Source organism: Hyperolius riggenbachi, chromosome 4 (genome assembly GCF_040937935.1).
Source record: "Hyperolius riggenbachi isolate aHypRig1 chromosome 4, aHypRig1.pri, whole genome shotgun sequence".
NCBI lineage: Eukaryota > Metazoa > Chordata > Amphibia > Anura > Hyperoliidae > Hyperolius > Hyperolius riggenbachi.
Window position 1 is genome coordinate 288,471,214 of NC_090649.1, and position 23,053 is coordinate 288,494,266.

The 23,053-nt window shown below is 39.5% G+C and overlaps 1 protein-coding gene across 8 annotated transcripts in view; it reads right to left on the reverse strand.

Annotated features, from left to right (window-relative positions):
- Positions 1–23,053, reverse strand: part of TBC1D32 (TBC1 domain family member 32) — a 478,427-nt gene that overhangs the window by 201,099 nt on the left and 254,275 nt on the right. For all 8 annotated transcript variants that reach the window (XM_068231378.1, XM_068231377.1, XM_068231379.1 and 5 more), the window contains 3 exons: positions 16,895–16,982; positions 15,441–15,559; positions 13,693–13,812 (listed from right to left, as the gene is read on the reverse strand). In XM_068231378.1, the coding sequence (XP_068087479.1) occupies positions 13,693–13,812; positions 15,441–15,559; positions 16,895–16,982 (327 nt within the window). The remainder of the gene's footprint in view (positions 1–13,692; positions 13,813–15,440; positions 15,560–16,894; positions 16,983–23,053) is intronic.

A 23,053-nucleotide genomic window follows, 5' to 3' on the forward strand; every position in this document is an offset into this window, starting at 1 on the left:
ATTCTCATCAGGCTACCACCCACAGACCAACAGTCAGACCGAAAGAGTTAACTAGTCCCTCGAACAATTCCTCAGATGTTACGTGGCAGATGCGCAGACTGATTGGGTAAAGTTCCTGCCATTTGCGGAATTTGCACATAATAACCTGAAGAGTTTCTCTTCAGGATTTTCTCCCTTTCAAGTGGTCTCGGGGAGATCTCCCAAATTTTCTCCATTGCCTGTGGCATCTTCCCCTTTTCCGGCCTTAGAGAATTGGCAAAGGGCATAAAAGGAGATTTGAGTGCTAGTCAAGAGGAATTTGGGAAAAGCTTTTCAGACCCAGAAGAAACAGGCCGATAAGAGGTGGTCAGTTGAGTGGAGGTTTTCCCCAGGGGAGATGGTGTGGGTGTCTACTCGGCATTTGGCATTAAAGCAACCATCACCTAAGTTAGGACCCAAATTTGTAGGCCCATACCCTGTCTCCAGAAAAATTAATGATGTGACATATGCGATTGCTCTCCCAGCCAGCATGAGAGGTGTGAGATCATTCCACGTTTCTTTGTTGAAACCTGCTGTGCATGTGGATTCCTCCCCCCCCCCCCCCCCCCTGTGATAATTGACGATCAACCTGAGTATGAGATTGAGAAGATCTTGGATTCTCGAGTAGTGCAGAATTCTGTACAGTACCTGGTTCATTGGAAGGGGTGTGGCCTGGAGGAGAGAACTTGGGTGCCGGATTGTCGCATGCATGCCGAGGATTTAAATAAAGAGTTTCATGGGCTACACCCTGAGAAGCCGGGTAGGAAGTGCCCGGGTCCACTCCTCAAGGGGGGGGTACTGTAATGGTTAGCGGAGATACCGCCGCAGAGGCAAGCGACATGGCGGTTATCTTCGCGTATCAGCCGGCGGCCTCAGCCGCGCAGTTACATGCTGGTGCTCTGCCTGGTCCCTCTATTGCACATAGATTGAGGGCTACACACGCCAGGCGACAGGACCTTTATGCGAATAGAAGGGGAGTCAGCTGATCTACCAGGTCAGCTGACTCCAACAGTACGCTGGATTGGCTGAATGACTGGGGCGGTGCTGTGGAGCACTTCTGTATATATAGTACCAGCCTGTCAGTTGCTCCATGTCTGCTGTTGCGAATGCTAACGTGTTAGCGCTCAGACCTTAGTCAGATCCTAAAGTGTGCTAGAACCAGCTGGAGCTGGGGATCCACACTTAGTCAGATTCTGTTGCTAGCTTAAAGTACTAATTGCATTGTATTATCTGTTATGACCTTCTGCTTGCCTTGACTAGTCTCCTGCTTTTATGATTCTGTACTTTCGCCTATCTGATCCAGTTGCCGACTCTGCCTGAACTTAAACTCTGAGTTAGTCTTCTGTCTTTGTACTGTATCTGTCCGTACGTTGCCGATCCTGCCTGTCTGACTATCCTGTACTCACCATTGGGTCAGCCACTGGTGAGGGATTCTAGTATTGTATCACCTGCTCCTCAGGTGAAACCCTGACTGCAGCACAGTCTTAATCACCTGCCCCTCAGGTGATCATTACTTGCAGCATCTTTGTAAACACCTGCTCCTCAGGTGTCCACTGGCTGCAGTACAGTTTTAGCACCTACTCCACAGGTGTAAGCCCTGACTGCAGTACAGTCTTAATCACTTGCGCCTCAGGTGATTCCCGGCTGCAGTACAGTCTGAGTCTCTCGCCCCTCGGGTGATCTCAACTGTACTGAATCACATATCCAGCTTGCTGGGTGAATACTCTTGTGTTCTATTGAGATACCTATCAACACCAGCTCCTCTAGGGTATCTCTATTATTACTGTTGCACCAAACATCTGTTCTTACATTGGTTATCCTGGTTCTGGCTATACTAGTATCATTGGTGATTCTGCAGATCACACATAATCAGGTATAGCATCTGTATTATGGGTGATACTGCAGATCACCAATAATCAGAGAAATCTGTTCTCGCTGACACCAAACGTTACAGGAGCACTTCTTAATTTTATCCCCCCTTTTTTGAGAATCACACCTTCATTTTCTTGCCAGTCGTGAGTGGAGACAAGTTTAATTTCTCCACTAGTGCACTAAGTGATTGTCTATCAACAACCAGGGGTCGGAGTAGCACATTCACATACTTTTTTTTTGGGAACCTTGACCTACTACATCTTTGGCTCTTGACACCTTTCTCCTCCTGTTTTTGTGGTTTCCTTGACTTCTCCCTGGATGAATAACTTACCAGACATAATTCTGTTACTACAGTCAACTGTTTCCGTAGCAAATTAACCTGCTCAAGCCCATCTCTTTGTGTTCATAACAGTATGGGTTGACCTCTTATAAAAGCCAAACTTTTATCTTGTTTATTTTAAACATATAACTTTTTTTTCACTTGCAGCAATAAGTTAACATGACAATTATATTTACTGTAAACTGCAGGAGAACTTACATTTTTTTAAAAGTAATTGCTTAACCTTTTGTGAAGACCAAAATGATGATTTGGACAAGACAAACACAAAGACAATTCAGCAATGTTCTTTGCTTAACTCTATTTACCACAGGGTAATGAGTACACTTGACAGAGTATAATATCTCACACCGAACAGAAAGGAAAATTTAAATGGTTTGTAATTTTTTTTTATTATTTCATTTTTTTCCACAGTCAGTCTCTGAGGCCATTGAGTTTTCAATCCCATTCTGCTCTGATGCACTTTGCAGCAGTGGGCAATATACATTATAGTCAATGTATAAAATACCATTTTTTAAAAATAACATTAACCACTTTACCCCCACGCGTACGTATTTCTCCGCCCCTTTTTCCATCCTTTAAAAACCAGGGACGGAGAAACACGTACTTTCCGCGTTCCCGACGCTGCCCGCGCTCCCGCTCGTAAACACGCCGCCCGCCGCTAGTAAAACCGCCGCCGCCTGCTCGCCCAGAGATCAATGAACGGGAAAATCCATTCCCGTTCGTTGATTTAAGCCCCGCAATGATCAGCTGCTCTCCTATGGGCAGCGCGATCATTGTGAGAAAAAACTCACGTGTCCATGCTCATTATACTTCCTCCAAGCTTCCGGAAGGAAGCTTGGAGGTCGCATAAAAACAAAAAGTTACTGTGGCCATCTTGTGGCCAAATAGTAAACTACACCCTACACATTTTTCACATACAAATAAATGACTTTTACACATAAAATTAACTCATTACCTCCCACACTCCCCTTTTTTTTTTTTTTGTAATTAAAAAAAAATTAAAAAATTTACAATTAAAAAAAATACATAAATAGTTACCTTAGGGACTGAACTTTTTAAATATTTATGTCAAGAGGGTATAAAGCTGTTACTTTATAAACTATGGGCTTGTAATTAGGGATGGACGCAAAACTGAAAAAAATGCACCTTTATTTCCAAATAAAATATTGGCGCCAAACATTGTGATAGGGACATAATTTAAATGGTTTTATAACCGGGACAAAAGGGCAAATACGTTTCATGGGTTTTAATTACAGTAGCATGCATTATTTAAAAACTATAATGGCCGAAAACTGAAAAATAATTATTTTTTTCCCCACATTTTTCCTATTTTCCCATTAAAACACATTTAGAAAAAAATAATTCTTGGCATAATGTCCCACCTAAAGAAAGCCTAATTGGTGGCGGAAAAAACAAGATATAGTTCATTTCATTGCGATAAGTAATGATAACGTTATAGACGAATGAATGGAAGGAGCGCTGAAAGGTGAAAATTGCTCTGGTGCTCAGGGGGTAAAACCCCTCAGTGGTGAAGTGGTTAAAATACCACTGGAGAGCCTAACTGAACTGATTAGCTAGAAAAGCTATAACCACTTAAAAGTCTAACAATTGCTGATGCTATCCTGTGGTAAAGGAAAAACAGCATTTTTATTGCTGCTTTACACATAGACTTAACAATTATCTTCAACTGTAATAAAATCTTGTATCCACACCTAATGCAGTTGCAGATACACTTTGTTGCAAAATCAGTACACCGAACCATTGTTTTATTGTTTTTGTTTTTCTTTGTGCATTTTTATGTCAGTTAAATGCAAAGATTGCATGTAGGAGTATATAAGGGGGTATAGTTACTCAACTGCAGTAACAAGAATAATGTGCGAACAGTCCTATACATGAAGAGTAAAGCATAATGCAATGCATGTTAAGTATGGATTTACATGTAACCCCATAGCCCAAAGCTGTCCTTCCCTCTCCAATTAACTTAGCAGTATAGTATTGTTTGTGAAGTATGTGTGGGGAGCAGCGGGGGGCTTGTTTGACTGCGGGAAATCCACGCACACACAGAGAGAACATACTGTACAAATCCATGCAGATAATAGTCCAGGACCCGGGACTCATCTAGGTCTTTTAAAATGCCTCTCCTGGCACAGTAAATAAAATCTCTGAAAATGTCCCTAAACGGTTTGCGTAAATAACCTGGCAAAGTCTGTAGTGGAACAGAACAGAAGTCTGTGTTTACAACATGCAGTAGTTTTATGCCTAAAGCTTTTTTTTTTTTTTTTATCAAAGAGGAGAAGAGAACCATAAGATGTTCACTGCTGTCCATGTCTCAGCTTTGGAGATTTTTTTCTCTCATTTTGCACTGCTTACAGTCCATGGTTTCTGCTGTGAACGGGAAATTCTATTTATTCTCTTTGGTGTACATTTATTTTTCTGGAGAGTCCATATATAGTTAAAATATTAACCTGACTATCGAAGGCTTAACGCTTTTGACTGGGGTTCACTTTAATTTAATGAGGTTATGAGATTTGGGTACATTTACTAAACATAGATCCTATGACTGCACATTTGGTGTTGTATTCTAAACACTTCAATCCTTCATATGACTATAAATACATATACTGTATATATATCTATATATATATATATATATATATATGTATATATATCTATATATATATATATATATATATATATATATATATATATATATATATATATATATATATCTATATCTATATATATATATATATATATATATATATATATATATATATATTACAATAACAATATTCATATATTCATTTATACAAAATGATACTGCATAAAGAAATGCTATCTATATATTATCTTTAGATTTAATACAGAGATTGTCTACCTGGACTAATTTATAGTTTCACTGCAAAAGTGATTTCTTCTCAGCAGAAATAAAGATTTCACAATGTTATGATTTCCCTTTCAGATGATGAAGCCTATAACTCAGTAACGCCAGTCTGCTATGACTGTGTTTGAGCACATGTGTGCTTTGCATCTAAATTCGGTGTCAGTCTCAAATAAAGCTACCAGTACCAAACAGCAAGGCAAGAAGCCTCATGAATTACAAATACACAACATTAGGGAAAGTTGCCCTGACTAAAGACATGAATGATCCAATAACAAAGCAACTACATTGCGTCTGGATATGATGCAACCATATATACATTTTATTAAAGAATAATCCAACACAAATAAGTTAAAAACAAATGATTAAAACCACCTTCTTAATCCAAATGTAATTGGAAATACCTGCAGCAGTGGAACAATGAAGTGACAACCATATGGAACACTAGCTGGTGGCTGGATAGTGTACTGGTTAAGGGCTCTGCCTCTGACACAGGAGACCAGGGTTCGAATCTTGGCTCTGCCTGTTCAGTAAGCCAGCAGCTATTCAGTAGGAGACATTGGGCAAGTCTCCCTAACACTGCTACTGCCTATAGAGCGCGTCCTAGTGGCTGCTGCTCTGGCGCTTTGAGTTCTCCAGGAGAAAAGTTTGTTTGTATTATCTACTATTACACTAATATTGCACAACCCTCAAAAAACAACAATTCATAAAACAACCAAAATACATATCACATATAATACTGTGCTATAAAAAGTGCTATAGTGCTAATCAAAAATAGATGAATAAATAGGGTAATGTATATAGAAATATAAGTGACCCTAAGTTCCTTATGTGCAAAAAACGCGGGCTGTGACAATCAGCTAAAGTGCTACCAAATCACAATTGCATAGGTCAAATATATAAAGTGTACAGTGCTTACCCAAAAGATGTACAACTGCATGCAGGTAGAAGGAGGAGGATGCCTTGTGCGTTCGCAGCATGCGGCTGCATCTATGGAGGCTAAACTAGGAAGTGTGGGACTCTCTATTATGCACGGATGCCCTATCGCAAGATTACGTGGCCACGTGAGGCAGAGCGAGCTGAGTCCATTTATGTCAGTTAGTGGAAACCGAGATAATTAACAACAAGAAAAAGAAACTTGATAGGGATCACACAAATTATAACCTCATGAGAGCTTACAGGTGGAGCCATAGAGGGAACCCCAAGGGAAACAACATATACAGGAGACCTAAAAAATCAAGGGAGCTGCCCAACAACCCAAACAGCCAAGAGGTGAGAGTGAGGAAGTGACAAGATCTGTAATTACGGAATCAAGTGATCCAGGAGAATCTGAAACAGATATGCTTAATCGTAATGTGAGAAAATGAGGTCTCAATACAAAATCGAATAGTACACAGAAAAAGCCCCGCCAACAGAGAGGATATGCCAGAGATGACCCAGATCAAACCTCTGAGGTACTTCCGGTTATTAATCTTTCTGACACAACACTGTCGCTGTGAATTGAAGCTCTAATGAGCTGCTAGTGGCGGAGTAAAAGGTGTGTTGTGCTGTTGCTAATAGCAACCAACGTATAGATTCTGACAAGAGTATTACAGAAAGGCTTGTCTTTTGCGCCCACAAATCATTTTGATTATTTTGAGGTATTGAAAGATGTCTATCTTTTCTGTAGGCATCAGATTCTGAAAAAGATGTTTGATAAAACTGCTCGGACAGCTGGACAAATAGAAGAAGCATTTCCAGACAGCCTTGATACACAGGCGATGCAAGACCTCATAGACCTCATGGAAGAAAATCAATCACAAACACAGGTGGGTGGTACTCCATTTAAGCAAGCCTCAAAATGTCTGCCTACTCTCAGTGTGTGCTCCGAGGTAAAGATATTCTTTGATTTAGTTAGTAGAGATCTAGAAATTCAAATTAACATACAAGATATCAAATAAGATGGCAGAATTTTTGGACTTGAAAACTGACACAGGTATGTTACAAACTACAATCTATAGTAAGCCCACATCAGTGAACAGCCTATTAGACTTCAGTTCTATTCACGCGAATAATTTAAAAATGAATATTCCCACGGGTCAATTAATCAGATTAAAAATGAACTGTTCTACATCAGAAACATTCGAAAAGGAATGCAGAGATCTAGAAAAAAGATTTAGAAACAGGGGATATCCTAGAAGATGTGTGGCACAGGCAGTCAAAAGAGCTAAAACAACCCTGCGAGAAACCCTTCTTGCCCAGCGAGTAAAAGAACAACAGAAACCAGTGACGAGACTGATAACACCATACAATACAGCATGGGAACACATTCAAAGGATTTTAGACAAATACTGGTCCATTCTATTGAATGACTACACAATCAAACAATGTGTTACTCCCCGAGCCAGTCTAACAGCGAGAAGAGCACCCACACTGAAAACCATACTCAGTAAAGGTCATTTTACACAAGATGAAGGAGGACATGGCATTACTGGGAACTACAGATGTGGTAGATGCTCAGTATGCCCATATACGAAGACAACAAAAACATTCACCAACAAAATTACAGGAAAATAATTTTCAGTGAGACAATTTATAAATTGTCAAACAAATGGGGTGGCAAACAATATATTGGACAGAAAAAGAATCAACTAAAAACTTGCTTACAAAAACATATTTCCACCATTCGTTTGGCTGAATGTGACCATAAAGATAATAAGACATTTACATCAGTGGCAGAACATGCTATATTTTTTCATGGCGGATCGATGCAGGGTTGGACTTTTATGAGAAAGTTACACTGGGAGAGAGAGGTGGAGATATTACCATCAGTCTACTTAGAAGAGAGCTAAAATGGATATGACAAGACAATCTCGGGGTCTCAATGAGGAGACTAGTTTTGGATGTTTTTTGAAAACATAAATGGTTAAAATGTAATATTGTCTCTCTACCTTCTCTTTTGTTCTCAAGTATTAGGTCCCTGCAATTGATTGAATATCAAGATATTGTTTGGAAAAAGAGTGGTGAGTCTTATGTCCTCTCTGAGGATTGGTTGTTTTTGATTTGCATCTTCTGTTCTTGTTTTCATCTACTTCTGGGATGACACCATTTCTGTTTGTGTAACTTAGTGGGAGATACTCACCCACTGTGGTAAGCAGTGGGTGATGTACCTGCGATAGATATTCTCACAGTGTGGTGAAACTCTTGTATATCGACAATTATTTATTTCTATTGTGCCTGGAGGTGAGCAGGCACAAAAAACTTATTTGTGGTGGTCCACTGTTGTGTTGTTTCGTTTGGTCTGGGGACCTCTTATGCATTGTGCAGTATAATGCAGTGATCAGCCTTAAATAAATTCTTATGCGATCTTTTTTCTTTGTTTTTTTTCTTTTCTCAATTTTTCTAGTGATTCTCTGATGAAAATGATGTTTATCTGGATCCTAATGAAAAAAATTACTAATGCAATTTTGGAAGTTTGAAAAAGTCCATGTAGTCTATGTAGTCCTGGAGCTGTGATAGACAGTTTTTTGAATTTTTATATGTTATGACCATCTTTTGACCATAAGAGGTCACCAAGTGACATCATGTACTCAGTTTTGTAAAACTGACAGAGAAATTCGTACGGGCGGGGGGAAAGTGGTTAAGGACTGAACTTTTTAAATATTTATGTCAAGAGGGTATAACACTGTTACTTTATAAACTACGGGCTTGTAATTAGGAATGGATGCAAAAGTAAAAAAAAATGTACCTTTATTTCCAAATAAAATATTGGCGCCAAACATTGTGATAGGGACATAATTTAAATGGTTTTATAACCGGGACAAATGAGCAAATACATTTCATGGGATTTAATTACAGTAGCATGCATTATTTAAAAACTATAATGGCCGAAAACTGAAAAATAATAATTTTTCCCACATTTTTTCCTATTTTCTGCAACGTGTGCAGAAGAAAGCAACATGCTGTAATTCTTCTTCCCTCTCATAAACACATGTGAAAAATCCATTTAGATGAAAACAGTCTAATGATTTTCAAAGGGTTGTCAGTTTGATTTCCATGTGTGGAAATACACACAAGAGCGGACCTAACAAAAATTAACCCTGGTAATGTGCAGGGAACTACAGATTCCCACAGCTCACAGCATTTAATGACTTGTGACTGGCTCAGAAGATGCCAGAATTGAGAGCGATATAGAGGCTACCATTTGTATTTCCTTTTAAACAATACCAGTTGCATGGCAGTCCTGCTGATCTTTTAGGCATCGGTATTGTCTGAATCTCACACCTGAATCAGTCATGCTGCTAATCCAGTCAGCCAGTCAACCTGATTGCATCATCAGCAGAAGCCAGCCCTAGGGGAGCAGTGAGAGAAAGGAGAGGTCACTGATTGCCACGGGCTCTGATGGATTAGTTGAGCCGCGCTGACACTGCTTGCATTTATTCAGGGAAAGCGGACACAAAGAGGAGCAAATGAGACACAGGGACAGCTCAGGAAGACCCCAACATTGCGGCAGGTTGGCAGTTTGTATCGGCAGGGGTTCGTAAGACGGGGACTCCATGTATTTGGCATATAAGACACATTGCCCTTTTCTCCCCATTTTTGGGGGGAGAAAAAGTGTGTCATATAAAATACAGTACAAATAAAAAAAACACTGTGCATTTTAATTCATTAGAACATGGTGTAGGTGTACTCTCAATTCATTGTGTGAAAAAGAAACCCGCCCCTTCCATTGTGAATTAAGAGTGCCTTGTCCTTTAACCTTGGGACAAGGAGGGTTTACTTGAGTTATAAGTTTCAATAAATCACATGCAATGTTGTACTTTTACTTGCTGCCCCTTAGTCACTAATGGCAAGTCTTGTTCCGCTAAAAGTTTATAAACAGCTAGGTACAATACCAACAGGTGCTATGTGCCCTCTCAGCAGAGAAAGTCGTGTCTAAAAACACCAGTCTATACTCACTGTTTTCTCTGTAATGTCTCGTTCGCATAGTGTGCTGTGTTATGCTATAACACAAGTAATTATCGCAAGTGAACACATACTGTCTGTATATATCTGTGGCATGTACACATATCTGCATTACAACAGATTCCATTACAGTATGTTCATGTATTTGCTTCAAAGCATTTCTGCAATAATTAATAGGAATGTATCAATTGGACATGCCTAGTAATTGGCACTGTATATGTAGCCATACATGATTATCATAACACATGCATATTGCAATGTGCTTCATTTGGAGAAAGCTTTAATCCATCCTACTGTACATGAAAAGAGGCTATTGAAACTTAGCCTGAGTTAGTCCACACAGGGCCTGCACAGCTCTCCATTATAATATGTGTTTATTCACTGTGCTGCCCTATTTTAAAACTTTTTTTCTGGTGCAAGGTGTACTTTAAACATAATAAGAAAGCTCTGAGTAGGAAAGATAAATAAAGTCTGTAGAAAGCAAGGTCATATAGAACAAATATTAATAGCACATTTCTCTCTTGCTTGGTCCAAATTGCTTTTTATTCCTCAAATACACTGGAGGAAGGTAAAACAAAGGTTTAACACTAAGCATGATCTAGGTAATGTCTACCCCAATGTAACATTAACTGAGTATATGACACACACACACCAACACACACCCACACACCAGTTTTCTATGATGCATTTTATGTACTCGGTCAGTTAGTGACATATCTCTGAGAACGTGATACAGTTAATTTACAGTGAAGCTGCGAGAACATTGCTTAGCAAAGAAACAAAAAAAAAATCAATGATGTGCATCAGAACCACAGCAGCATATCAGATTTAGGGCCCGTGTACACAGAGTTTTGAGTTCAGCTTACTTATTGAGCTCAAACTGAAGAAAAATGTTCTTCTGTGTACATTTGAAAACACTAGACCACCGCAGTTAACCTACATTGAAAAGAATGTTAAAATGATAGCTGATCTACAGAAAAAGGTCCATCTAAGGAACTCTTAAATATTTCATCCATTGAATAATTTCTATGCTAAGAGCCTGATTTAGTAACCTTTCCTAGAGTTGAAAATCAAAGGAGAAAAAAAAATCCATGCCGCAGGCAATAATTATCAAAATAATAGTTGTTTGCTATATGCTACTGAACAGACAATCTATGTGGGTCACCTTGATCTAGCAACTTAACAGGAGCACTTACACCTGTTTACCCTGGTCATCCCATTAGCTATACTCTCACCTAAAGGATTATTAGGAACACCACACTAATACGGTGTCTGACCCCCTTTCGCCTTCAGAACTTCCTTAATTCTATTGTGGCATTGATTCAACAAGGTACTGAAAGCATTCTTTAGAAATGTTGGCCCATATTGATAGGATAGCATCTTGCAGTTGATGGAGATTTCTGGGATGCACATCCAGGGCACGAAGCTCCCGTTCCATCACATCCCAAAGATGCTCTATTGGTTTGAGATCTGGTAACTGTGGGGGGCCAATTTAGTACAGTGAACTCATTGTCATGTTCAAGAAACCAACTTGAAATTATTCAAGCTGTGTGAAATAGTGCATTATCCTGCTGGAAGTAGCCATCAGAGGATGGGTACATGGTGGTCATGAAAGGAGGGACATGGTCAGAAACAATGCTCAGGTAGCCCGTGGCATTTAAACGATGCTCATTTGCCACTAAGGGGCCTAAAGTGTGCCAAGAAAACATCCCCCACACCATTACACTACCACCACCAGCCTGCACAGTGGTAAGAAGGCATGATGGATCCATGTTCTCATTCTGTTTACGGCAAATTCTGACTCTATCGGGACTCATCAGACCAGGCAACATTTTTCCAGTCTGTAATTGTCACTGTTGGTGAGCTTGTGCAAATTGTATCCTCTTTTTCCTATTTGTAGTGGAGATGAGTGGTACCCTGAGGGCTCTTCTGCTGTTGTAGCCCATCCGCCTCAAAGTTGTGCGTGTTGTGACTTCACAAATGCTTTTCTGCATACCTTAGTTGTAACGAGTGGTTATTTCAGTCAACATTGCTCTTCTATCAGCTTTTACCCTTCCTGGCGGTAAGCCCGAGCTGAGCTCGGGCTATGCCACGCAGGAAGATATCTCAGCCCCTGGTGGGGCGATTTTCGCCATTTAAAGTGCTGTGCGCACAGCTAGCACTTTGCTAGCCGCACGCACAGCTTGATCACCGCCGCTCTGCGGCGATCATCCGCACGCAGCGGCAGAAGAGGGCCCCCGCCAGAGCCCTGCGCAATGAGTTCCGGGCAGCGCTATGGGCTGGATCAGAGGCGTCTGACGTCAGGACGTCGGCTGACGTCGGCTGACGTCATTGCGATCGTCGCCATGGTGACAGGAGAAGCCAAACAGGAAAGCGTGTTATATACGCGTTCCCCTGTTTGCTATTGATGCCGGCGATGATCGCACTAGAGGGACACATGCGCCCTCTAGTGGTGTTTCATGTAGCTACCACTCTGGTAGCTTTACATGAAACAAAAAAAAAATTTAAAAAAATAAAGGATTTTTGCCTATTTGGCAAAAAATATTAACCGCCAGGGAGGTTAATCAGTTGGCCCAAGACTGTCGCATACTGGATGTTTTTCCCTTTTCACACCATTCTTTGTAAACCCTAGAAATGGCTGTGCGTGAAAATTCCAGTAACTGAGCAGATTGTGAAATACTCAGACCGACCCGTCTGGCACCAACAACCATGCCACGCTCCAAATTTGCTTAAATCACCTTTCTTTCCCATTCTGACATTTTGTTTGGAGTTCAGGAGATTGTCTTGACCAGGACCACACCCCTAAATGCATTGAAGCCACTGCCATGTGATTGGTTAATTAGATAATTGCATTAATGAGAAATTGAACAGGTGTTCCTAATAATCCTTTAGGTGAGTGTAGACTTTATTAACAAATGTCTTGCAATTAGTAAAATCAACCATGATAATGTACTGCGTTAAATTTAGATAATGTAAACTGTGCTTCTCTTAAAAGGTCCAAAGAAGAAAGAAGAGACGGCAAACCACTGGCTGCAATTCACTTTGCTATGTATTAATGGAACAAGACATTACATGTTACGGATAAACTCCTTAATCAGATGTGAAACGTTTGACATCTGATGAAGGAGTTTATCCGTAACATGTAATGTCTTGTTCCATGAATACATAGCAAAGTGAATTCCAGCCAGTGGTGTGCAGTCTTTTCTTTCTTCTTTGGAGTTATTCGAAACCGTTTGAGTATATCCTATTAAGCTGCATCCTTGGCAACACACATTGGATTTTTCTTAAAGGTCACCATATAGCATACACTTTTTTGTAGTTCTTTTAAGTTCTAATTTCAGGATTAATTGTATTGTAAGATAGCTCAATCTAATACACTGTAGAGAGAAATGGCAGGGCATCCTAAACCAGGCTGCATCTGAATGACTTGACAGCAAGAAGGTGTGCAAAGCTTTTTAAAGGCATAAATGCAGCCAATTGCTTCTGAAAAAGGCACTACAATTTACATTAAATGGAAGATGTTAGCTTCCAAAACAAACTTTTTAGGATGTTAGCTTCACACCTTATACATAGTACAATTAAATATTTCAGTAGTAACATACCAGATTGTTATTTTAATAAAGCATTTTTAACTTACAAGAAAGCAAGTTGGAACTTCACGGAGAGAGTACTCATTTTTTGATGGCAAGTCTTGGTTTCCTAGCAGTTCATAAACAGCAGGGTACGATGATAACAGGTTCACCATAGCAAGAAAAGACTAGAATTGCAAAACAAATGACAAAACAAAGTGAATAGCAACTTTAATGACTCAGCTGGGTCGGGGGGAGAGATTATTATTTTATAACTAAACTTTTACAAATACGCATATTAAACCTAACGCATCTGTGGGCTCAGTTGCTGAAGTGCTAAAGTACTACTGCATACTCAGAATGACTCGCAGTTCAACTAAACCCAAAAATGATCAAGGGAAATTCTATCAGCGATCATGATAGTAAGTGAATAAAAATTCTGTACAGTAGCAAAGTGGTGGAAGGGATAGGCCAAATCTGCTTGGCATTGTAAACAACCTGTATTCTCTCTTTATGATGAAGCTGCTGAATGTAACCATGCGACTCAAAAAGCAGAAAGAACAAAAGATGCCAGATTACATTTTGTATTTTGATTAATCTGGTGACCAAAATCCATGTGTCTACATAGGGAGGTAGGAACTGTGGCCATAGATATTGGGTGGAGAGACATCAGAAAAAAAGATTATGGGATTTTGAGGCTGCATGGATGAAAGAAGCACTGGCTTTATAAAGGATTTCTCAGTTTGAAACGTTAATTTCTAAAGGTTTATAAGTCACAGGACTCAACATACTGTAAATGCTTTACATTTTACCTAATTTAAATTTGAGTTTAGTTACACTTAAAATTCAGTCCATGGTCAATAACATAATATAACTGTGTTATTGTTTTTGACCCCACTTTATAATACTAGTATGCCATACAAAATCTAGAGTATAAGATGCTACTCTAAACATATAGTGATAGTAAACTAGCTAAGTGCACGTTATTCTCTGTTCCTCTGTCACATGGGGATCCTCTACACCCGACTTACCAACTTTCTGCTGTTTGTACACTTGTTATACAACGCTCTCTTGGCTTCAGTGTGATTGGTGAGCTTATTTTTTGCATTCTTGGGTCAATATTGCCCTTAGTTTGCAGATCCTCTAAGTAAGTTTGCCATGAAACACATCAGCATGTTTTCACAGAACTAAACTTTATACAACTGGTCATTATCATGGTACACTCTTGTAACCTTTTTAACAGGAAATGGACCCAATTTTTGAGGTTTGTCACATTGATATATATAGTATAGTATATAGTACCAGTTGTATTCTTTTGTTTGTGTTTTGTATATACTGTTGATTGTATGGTTGCACAATTATTTGTATGTTTATTTGAGATTGATAACACTTGACCAATTGAGATCTTTGTAGCACAGTTATTAATAAAGATATTTTTATTATAATCTGTTGCTATATTATGTTGGTACTTGTCCTGAATTTTCTTTTGAAGTAGGTTATTATTGTCTGTTTACTATAGCTAATGAAACACTCTATTCTCCTTGGGTGATTTAATTGTAACTGAAGCTCACTTTTGATATATATGTAGGCTTTGAAATATTAACACATGAATTAAACTTTCTCACACCACCAACTTCTCCATTTCTTCAAAATTATTTTACCAACATTTTAGCCTACTAAGGCAAAGCAGACTCACTGACCTGTGTTTTTTATTCTGTCATACACCAAATAACTTGGCTAATAAAATCTCAGTAGCAGATGGTGAAGAGAATATTGCAAATATACAATGACCTCATTAGGTGCCATGTTACCATACCTTTTGACAACTCCTGTCAATAGGATCTACAGGAGTGGGTTTAGGATGAGTGACTCGAATATCATCTCTTCCACATTCCAGAGCAGCCCACAAGTCCGTGACAAAAGCTTGAATAAAGCCTGCAACAATATATATACAAATATATTTTTACTTATGTAAGTTATATAGGGAAAATGGAGTTCTCTGCATTTGTCATTTTCTCTGGTTTGCATTGTTTTCTGTGTTACAGTTAGGGTGATTTCTACTGAATTCCTCTGGTGTCATTTTTAAATATAAGGTAGTAAAGTACTCCTTTAATTTACCAATATGAAGAAAGAAGGTAAACACTGTTGAGCGTGTACGGTGGTGTTGGGGGGCTACTTCTACTTACTGTCAGGTGGCAAAATTATTTTATTATTTCGAAAGAAAGAAAAGTCCGATATATTATTTAATTGATTCTCCAACCTGTCCAAAACTGAAAGAAAATGTATGATTTCTCACTTCAAACTCATATAGTGATTAAAAAAAAAAACAATCTGAAATAAACATTTCATGTAGATTGCAATTATATATAGACATTTAAAGCCCTACACCAGCCATATATGTTTTCTTAGTTTTGAGTAGACTTTCAGTGGCACCTGTACTGTATATTAAAGGACACCTGAAGGTAGTGAAAAAAAAAACGTAAAAAAAATGTTGCTCATGAAGATTCCAGATCCTCCTGGAATGATGGTCTATCATTCCAGCACAGGATCCCTCTGTGTTTATGTGACAACATTTGTCGAATAGTTTTTTTCCCGGGTGTGAGGGTGCCCGCTGGTAAGCGATGGGTATGCGCGTGTAAGACTCTCAGAAGAAGAAAATGCTTGTGCACAGAGGAACAAAGCCATGCATTTGCGGAATCATTCTGCTGGGCATGGGTGGACCTTGACCAGATGGGCTAATCCACAGCTGGAAGCATGGTCAGAAGATGAGGAAGGATCCTGTGCTAGAACAGTGGGCTCTATGAGGGGCCATCCAGAGGCTTCCAACTCCTGAGGAAAATATCTAGCTTATTCCCTTTCCCCAATTCAGGCATGCTCTGAGAGAAAACCGATACAGCACCATGGAGAGCGTACTATAATATATAAGACCTTAGATGATTAAGCTACATTGTACAGGAGAAAAGGTGTGTTATGTGTTCTCTTTCACTTACATTCTTACAAACTTACAATCATTAGTAAAAAAAATGCTACATATGATTATTCATGCTAAACTAAGCAGCAGTACTAGATAAAATGGTATCTACCACATCTCATCCTTTTCAAACGTTAGTGCAGCATGGCCATCATCACACTGAAAATGGGCTGATTAAACTTATTAACAATCATTTAAATTAAACTTTGCTACACACATATGTTCACCTACTGCATCTGACACCAGCAGAAATGTCTAGGATTAATGTCTAAATGACTATAAGCAAAGCCAGTATTTACCAGACTTCTGGAGGGCTACTGCTCCTGGGGCTGTTGCAGCTACTTGCGTCACCATAACTCCATAGCCAAATTTTTCACATCTGCTAACCTGCAAAAGAAGAATCAATTAAAATAACACAAATGTCTAATTATCATATATGTATTTATGTTTACTTTAGGAAATGTTCCATGTTAAACATACAGTATTTCAACTACATAAACTCAGTCAAACAGTTCAGTGATCATCATCCAGCAATCAGTGACTTACACGGCAATTACAGAATGACAGGTCAAGCCTAAAGTTATCCAGCTATGTATAAATCAGAATGCAGGGAAGCTGAGAATTTCAATACTGTGAGGATTTTGGGGTAAGGCAGCAAAGTTCCGCCCCCTGGCAGCAGAGTTCATCTTCTGGTTTGCAGGTACAGCAGCCCAACTCCAGGTCCAACTGTAGTGATATCTAGGAGAACTTATGAGGAAGCATGTTACCAGTTTGGTCAGGTGATCAATATGTAAGTCTCTGATTTGCTATTCATGATCATGTGCTAAAGCAGGATGTGATCATAGAAAAATCAGAGCTTTGCACATGTGTCAGCAGATCAAACAAATTGAGTAATTTGTCAGCAGTTTTTGCCAGCTATGTCTTGCAGTACAGCCTACCTCAGCTAGCCTTCAGTCTGTGCCTTGCTTTTTGACCAGAGACTTATGCAAGCCAAGCAGCAACAGTATTTCTCACAGAGCCTGCAGTTAACTCTTCTAGCGAACCGGTTACAGGTCGCATGACCCAATATTTAAAGTAGTATTTTTAGTTTCAGAAACCTCAGCTGACACAAACAGGAATATTTTCTTAGTAGTTTTCTACTGGGTGATAATCTCACACCTTATCAATAAAATGCCGTTTAAGTCCTCAGCAAGGAGAAAACTTTGGAAAAAAGGAATTGAAAAAAGGCCTCTGATCACTATAGGTATACTATTGCTGGACTTAAAAAAAAAAAAGTGGTTGTTGTTTCTATATAAAAAAAACAAAAACAAAAAAAAACCCTTTTTTTTCTATACAGTCAATAATTTTGATTGAAATTTGATCAATTTATTTGAATCGTGTAAGGCTACCTTTAAAGGGGCACTATGTTAAACAACAAGTACGGTTCAGCACCGCAGTCCGAAAATCTCATGCATCCGAGCAACGTTCACCTCCCATTCATTCACCTATAACTTTATTGCTACTTATCACAATGAATTGATCTATATCTTGTTTTTTCCGCCACTAATTAGGCATTCTTTGGGTAGTACATTTTGCTAAGAATTATTTTTTTCTAAATCTATTTTAACAGGAAGATTAAGAAAGAAATGAAAAAAATTCATTATTTCTCAGTTTTTGGCCATTATAGTTTGAAATTAATATACCCTGCCGTAATTAAAACTCATGTATTTTATTTGCCCATCTGTCCCGGTTATTACACCGTTTAAACGATGTCCCTATGACAATTTATGGTGCCGATATTTCATTTAGAAATAAAGGTGCATTTTTTCAATTTGCGTCCATCACTATTTATAAGCTTATAATTTTAAATAATATAATAACATATTCTCTTGACATGCATATTTAAAAAGTTCAGACCCTTGGGTAACTATTTATGTTGTTTTTGTTTTTTTTTAAATGTATTTTTTATTTTTATTTTTAATAAAAATGTGTATGTGGGTAATTTTTGGTGTGGGAGGGAAACTGTTAATTTTAAATGTAAAATAATATTTTTTTTTAATTGAAAATGTATGTTGGTGCAGTTTACTATTTGGCCACAAGATGGCCACAGTGAAAAAAGTCCTGGATGCGAACGATCTCGCATCCAGGAACTAAAATGCTGGGGAGATGTTTCCTGGGGGCAGAAATACCGCGCTCTCTGGAGAGAAAGCGTCGGTATTTCTGCGGGGAAGTTAGATCGGTGAATGGGAATTATATTCCCATTCACTGATCGGCGGGCTAGCGGCGGGCAGCGGGAGCGCGCGCGGGAGCTCTCCCGATCGCGCACACCAGCCGGCGGCAGCAGCAGTGCCTATCTGGACGAGGAAGCTCGTCCAGATAGGCCGAACTGGTTAAACATACATATGCGTTAAACATTTGTCCTAGAGTACATGTACATTTTTTACTTCCTATGCAACTGTCACTTACAGTATGCATTATAAGATAGCACCTCTGGGCCTCTTACTGACAGGTTTTAGACTGGTTCATCTCCTCAAAGGGGAATCTCAGAATTAGTTGAATTTTCAATGCACTTCTTAAATGACAGTGGCAAAATCCAGCTGCTAGAATAATAGTACATAAGTAGGCATGCTGGCTGGCATGTTTGCATACATCATTTATAACTACAAAGGAATTAAAAAAATGTGGTGGATTAATTTTGGAAAAAGGGTATGTATGGGTACATTTGTATTTTAAAATGTCCAACTTTTCACCATAGTTCCCTTAGGAATCCTTTCTTTGTATTACTGGTGGTATTCCCTTTTCAAAGTTGGCACCCAGAGAGCTAGAGGACATTTGCCCAAGATGCAGACCTCATATTAATCAAAATCACTTTATAAATATTAAATGGTAAAATCCTTGCCTTGCAAATTATATTTTTATTTTTTAAATATGGTCAGGAGCATTTGCTGTTTAAAAGAAAATCATTTTTAAATCCAAGGTGATCAGCACAATATTGCAATGTACTATGTCAAGAAAATGCCAAGCAATCAATAACGAAAAAAAATTGACCAATGATGAGTCTACCAACTAAATTAAGTATTCTGAAAGCACATAAAAGAGAGTAAAGTGACATTTAAGCACCGTATTCAGACACGGTGTCAACCGCAATGAATTGATAGCATGGCAGTCAAGGTTAGCATTTTATTATCTGTGGTTGTGTTTTAATGTTCAGTGAGGAAACTATTCCGCATACAGTAGGTTTTTTCTCTAAATGCTCGTTTTATATTGTGTGTGTGTGTGTGTGTGTGTGTGTGTGTGTGTGTGTGTGTGTGTGTGTGTGTGTGTGTGTGTGTGTGTGTGTGTGTTTCATGCGTGTATACATATCATAGGGATATCTGATATAGATGAAATGGTTTGAACTCTTCATTCACATTGAAGTAGTTTTTTTATTGTCATAGTTATGGTGTTAATAAGTTAGTGGTTTAAAGTGAACCTTAACTGTCCTAAAAAAATAAATAAAAAGCTTCCCATAGCCCCTTACAGCGGTCCTGTACCCTCACTGGTCCTCAACGATCCTCTGTTCCCCTGCCACGGGTTAGTTTTGTTTTCAGCCGTGTCCACGCATCTTCTTGCACCCATTCCAGCTTATGGCTGGATAGTGTAATCGTTAAGGGCTCTGCCTCTGACACAGGAGACCTGGGTTCGAATCTCGGCTCTGCTTGTTCGGTAAGCCAGCACCTATTCAGTAAAAAGTTCTTTGGGCGAGACTCCCTAACACTACTGCCTACTGAGTGTGCTCTAGTGGCTGCCTCATAAGCGCTTTGAGTCCGACAGGAGAAAAGCGCCATACAAAAAAAGGAATTATTATTACTGTATTCCCGTCATCAAGTGCTGCGCAAGCGCAGCAAGAGTCAAGAAAAACCTTGTACTGTGCCTGCGCAGGACGCACTTGACGACGGAAATGCGAACAAGGAGATGTGTGGACAGGGGCCGACAGTCGGCCAAAGACAAAACTAACCTGCAGCGGGGGAACAGAAGATCGTAGAGGAACGGTGAGGGCACAAGATGGCTGCAGGGGGCTTGAGGAAGCCCAGAGTAAGTGAAACTGTTTTTTTTTTAAGGACAGCTAAGGTTCACTTTAATTAACAGTTTACTGCAGAGTAACTTTTACTGATATCAGTTAAAGCTGATGAATTCCACAAAAGTCCTATTTTGGGGTAGAACTACAAAACTATAGATATACCACATTCAATCACAAATAAGCTGACCTGCAGATAAGCCGACTCCCATCCCACATTTCCCAAAGGAAAAACAAAACAGATCCACAGCTCTCAGATAAGTCCAAACCCCATCTTGAATGGTCAGCAAATGAAATAAAAAAGAATTAACTCAAGAGAACATGTATTGATAACAGCAGTTGGGTTCCTGAGGTGACCCCCAAATAAAACATTTCAAAGGACCACAATCTCAAAATTGATTATGTTTAACAGAAACTTTTTCTGCTGGATCACAAACAAACAACAACAAACACAGAACATTTATATTGCGCTTTTCTCGTGGCGGACTCAAAGCGCCAGAGCTGCAGCCACTAGGACACGCAGTGTTAGGGAGACTTGCCCAAGGGCTCCTACTGAATAGGTGCAGGCTTACTGAACGGGCAGAGCCGAGATTCAAATCCAGGTCACCTGTGTCAGAGGCAGAGCCCTTAACTATTACACTATCCACAGAGAGTAAATGTTGAAGTTGGATGAAACTCAGATTTCATCTATGGTTTAAAGCAAACACAGCATAAGACTAATAGGGAAAACATGTATATAAATGATTTTGAAGCTACTGGAAGGGTTAAGGATCCTCTACTTCACGGTCCATTTTCACTACTGCAGAATACGCAACATTTCCCTGCAGCATTCACGCTGCATATCCTGGGCAATAGCATGCTGTTCAATTCACATGCCAGTACAATTCTGGGGAATGCAGCAGTTTATTGTTTCATGCATCCGAATCCCAATAACCGGGCATGACACAGCTACAGCGATTAGGCTGTGGCTTTGCAGCAACATAGGTGAAGCGTCCAGTTAGGAAATGGGCACGGCACTCAGTGGAAATAAATACTCAAACTATATGAAGTCTGCCCTCTCTATTAAAGTTATCAGATTGTGTTCAGCTAATACTAAGCTGTGTAAACAGTGCAGAACATCTTCTGATGTATCCAGCACAGAAGCAGAGAACCTTCTCTATTCTGTATGCTTTATAAATTACTTACAAGTCAATCTGATAATGTGTCCTGCAACTGGCATTGATATCAATTAGCTGCAGAGAAGTGTAGATATGCCTTTGAATTACATCACAGCAATCTTTGTAGGTTTTCCATTATTATTTTTTTCTGAGTTTTTTATATTTCAGAGCACAAATGTATTTTTGTGTGTAATAAAAAAAAAGGCATATTACCAGGGGTCTAGTCCTGGGAAAAGAGCTGAGTGGACTCACCTGGAAAACCCCTGCGCCGTGCCAAAAATGGACGTGGTTAAGCATACCGTGGGCGTGGTCATGGGTGGGGCCAAATATACATGACCTTAGCAGTGATATAAAAGGTCTGCCGGGGAAGTTTGAGCTCTGCCGTAGTGTATCCCCCAAAAATAGATGAAATCTGACAGCATTTCACCAAAAAGACACATAATCTGGTAGAAGTTCCTCCAAAATACAGATAATATGGCAGTGGTTCCCCTAAAATAGACAATCTGGCAGCAGCAGTTCCCCCAACATAAACATAATTTGGAAGCAGTTCCCCAAAATACGCAAGACCTGGCAGCGGATCACCCAAAATACACGTAACACACAAAATACAAGTAATCTGGCAGCAGTGGTCCCCCAAACATACACAATCTAGCAGCAGTTCCCCAAAATACACATAATCTGGCAGCAGCCGTTCCCCTAACAAACAGATAATCTGGCAGCTGTTCCCCAAAATACATAACAGCGGTTCCACAAAAATGCAGGTAATCTGACAGCAGTTCTCCCAAAATAGGTACCCCCAGCATAGGTAGCCAGGTCTATAGGTGTCCCCAGTATAAGTAGCCATGAGTATAGTAGTCCCCAGTATATGTAGCGAGAGGTATATTTGCCTAGTATATGTAGCCAGGGGTATATGTGCCCAGTATATGTAGCCAGGGGTATATGTGCCCAGTATATGTAGCCAGGGGTATATGTGCCCAGTATATGTAGTCAGGGGTATATGTGTCCAGTATATGTAGCCAGGGGTATATGTGCCCAGTATATGTAGTCAGGGGTATATGTGCCCAGTATATGTAGCCAGGGGTATATGTTCCAGTATATGTAGTCAGGGCTATATATGTGCCAGTATATGTAGTCAGGGGTATATGTCCCAGTATATGTAGTCAGGGGTATATATGCCCAGTATATGTAGTCAGGGGTATATGTCCCAGTATATGTAGCCAGGGGTATATGTGCCCAGTATATGTAGGCAGGGGTATATGTCCCAG